Source organism: Aplysia californica, unplaced genomic scaffold, assembly GCF_000002075.1.
Source record: "Aplysia californica isolate F4 #8 unplaced genomic scaffold, AplCal3.0 scaffold00378, whole genome shotgun sequence".
In the NCBI taxonomy this organism is placed as follows: Eukaryota; Metazoa; Mollusca; class Gastropoda; order Aplysiida; family Aplysiidae; genus Aplysia; species Aplysia californica.
In genome coordinates this window covers 22831-24269 of record NW_004797648.1, presented here as the reverse complement: position 1 = coordinate 24269, position 1439 = coordinate 22831, and the positions used below count along the sequence as shown (strand labels likewise).

General features: G+C 37.0%; 1 protein-coding gene across 1 annotated transcript in view; it reads left to right on the top strand.

Annotated features, from left to right (window-relative positions):
- The window catches only part of LOC101851968 (protein diaphanous homolog 1), a 24350-nt gene that overhangs the window by 4451 nt on the left and 18460 nt on the right, over positions 1-1439 (top strand). The window contains exon 3 of the mRNA XM_005103532.3: positions 779-958. Within this exon, the coding sequence (XP_005103589.1) occupies positions 779-958 (180 nt within the window). The remainder of the gene's footprint in view (positions 1-778; positions 959-1439) is intronic.

Here is a 1439-nt window from a genome sequence, read left to right as displayed (position 1 = left end):
GTGAGAATAGCGAGACATGGATGGGTTATAAATTCTCACCCGGGGTGAGAATAGCGAGACATGGGTTATTCTCACCCGGGGTGAAAAGAGCGAGACATGGGTTATTCTCACCCAATAAAGGTGGCCATGTATATATAATAATATATTCCATGATTTTTCTAGAGTCAAGGGTTTTGTTTTCTAGATTTCCTAGTGATTTAAAATCTTCCAAAAGACAAAGTGCACAAGGAGTTTGTCATGCAGTATGTGTGTAGTGTAATTAATTTAGAACTGAGCTTGATTAAACGTGTGGAAGACTTTCTGCATTTAAGTGAGGATTTTCTGTTTTGGAAAGGAAAAGAGTTGTAATTGAAAGTTGTATTGTAATTTTGCTGGGCAGAGGAGAATAAAGAAAATTCATGGGCTTTTTTTTACTCACAAGAAATAAATAGATGGCTGAAAAGAGATTATTCCTGACAGTATTTACTCCTTTTTGTTCCATATTTTTTTCTTTAAATCATCTTAAATATTGCTGTGGGCATGTAAGGATGGAATATCAGAAAAAAATGAATTTGGAATTTATTTCTCTATGTTGCAATTTTTGTTGCCATCGGCATGACTACACATGATGCATGTTTTTTGCAGCTGTTTAACAGGTTAAGTTCATTTTCAAATTCTTCTCTTTATCTTTGCAATGGGACAGATAATTTCAAAAGCTTTTAAAAAAATTGTTTTAGTTCGTTTCAGGTATTTCTTCTTCTATCACGTAAAGTTTCAATTTTTCGTTTTTATTCTGCAGTTTGACAAAGTTGGAGCCCCATTCAAGAGTAAGACAAAACACAAGAGCACATCGTCAGCTCCGTCCAAGGGCTATTCTTACGATGACCATGGCTTCAATGGCGGTGACCCGTTCACTGACTCAGTGGATGTCACCTCCATGGCCGACTTCGAGATCAATGAAAGATTTGAGCAGCTACTGGTAAGTGAAAGAGCTGATTCTTTGTCCTTTCTTCAATCTCTCCTGTAATACTGAAATATAGTTTTAATCTTTTACTCATAATTTCTGGCCAGGTAATTGTAATAAAATTGAATAAAAGTGCATCAACAAACAAGGGTCACTGAACCTGCCATGACGACCCCACCGTATAATATGAACACCTGTACAAATGGCCGCTTTCCGTTTTCCCCATTGCGTTTTCTCTATAGCGCTGCGTAAAACGATATCCTGCCCATTTCAACCCCGGCCATTATATTTTATCAACCATCAACCAAGAAAACCTGTTAACGATGGCCATGCAAATCTTTTTAATTCACTGTATCTAGAAATAGAAAGGCTAAGTATCCCCCCATGGACCGTTCTGTTTCAGTGTTGCTTGAAGACTGAGGACTTCTTCACATTTTACTTCTCATGCACATGAAGATTCTTCTTCTCTGGTTTTTAACAATAAACATTAACACCC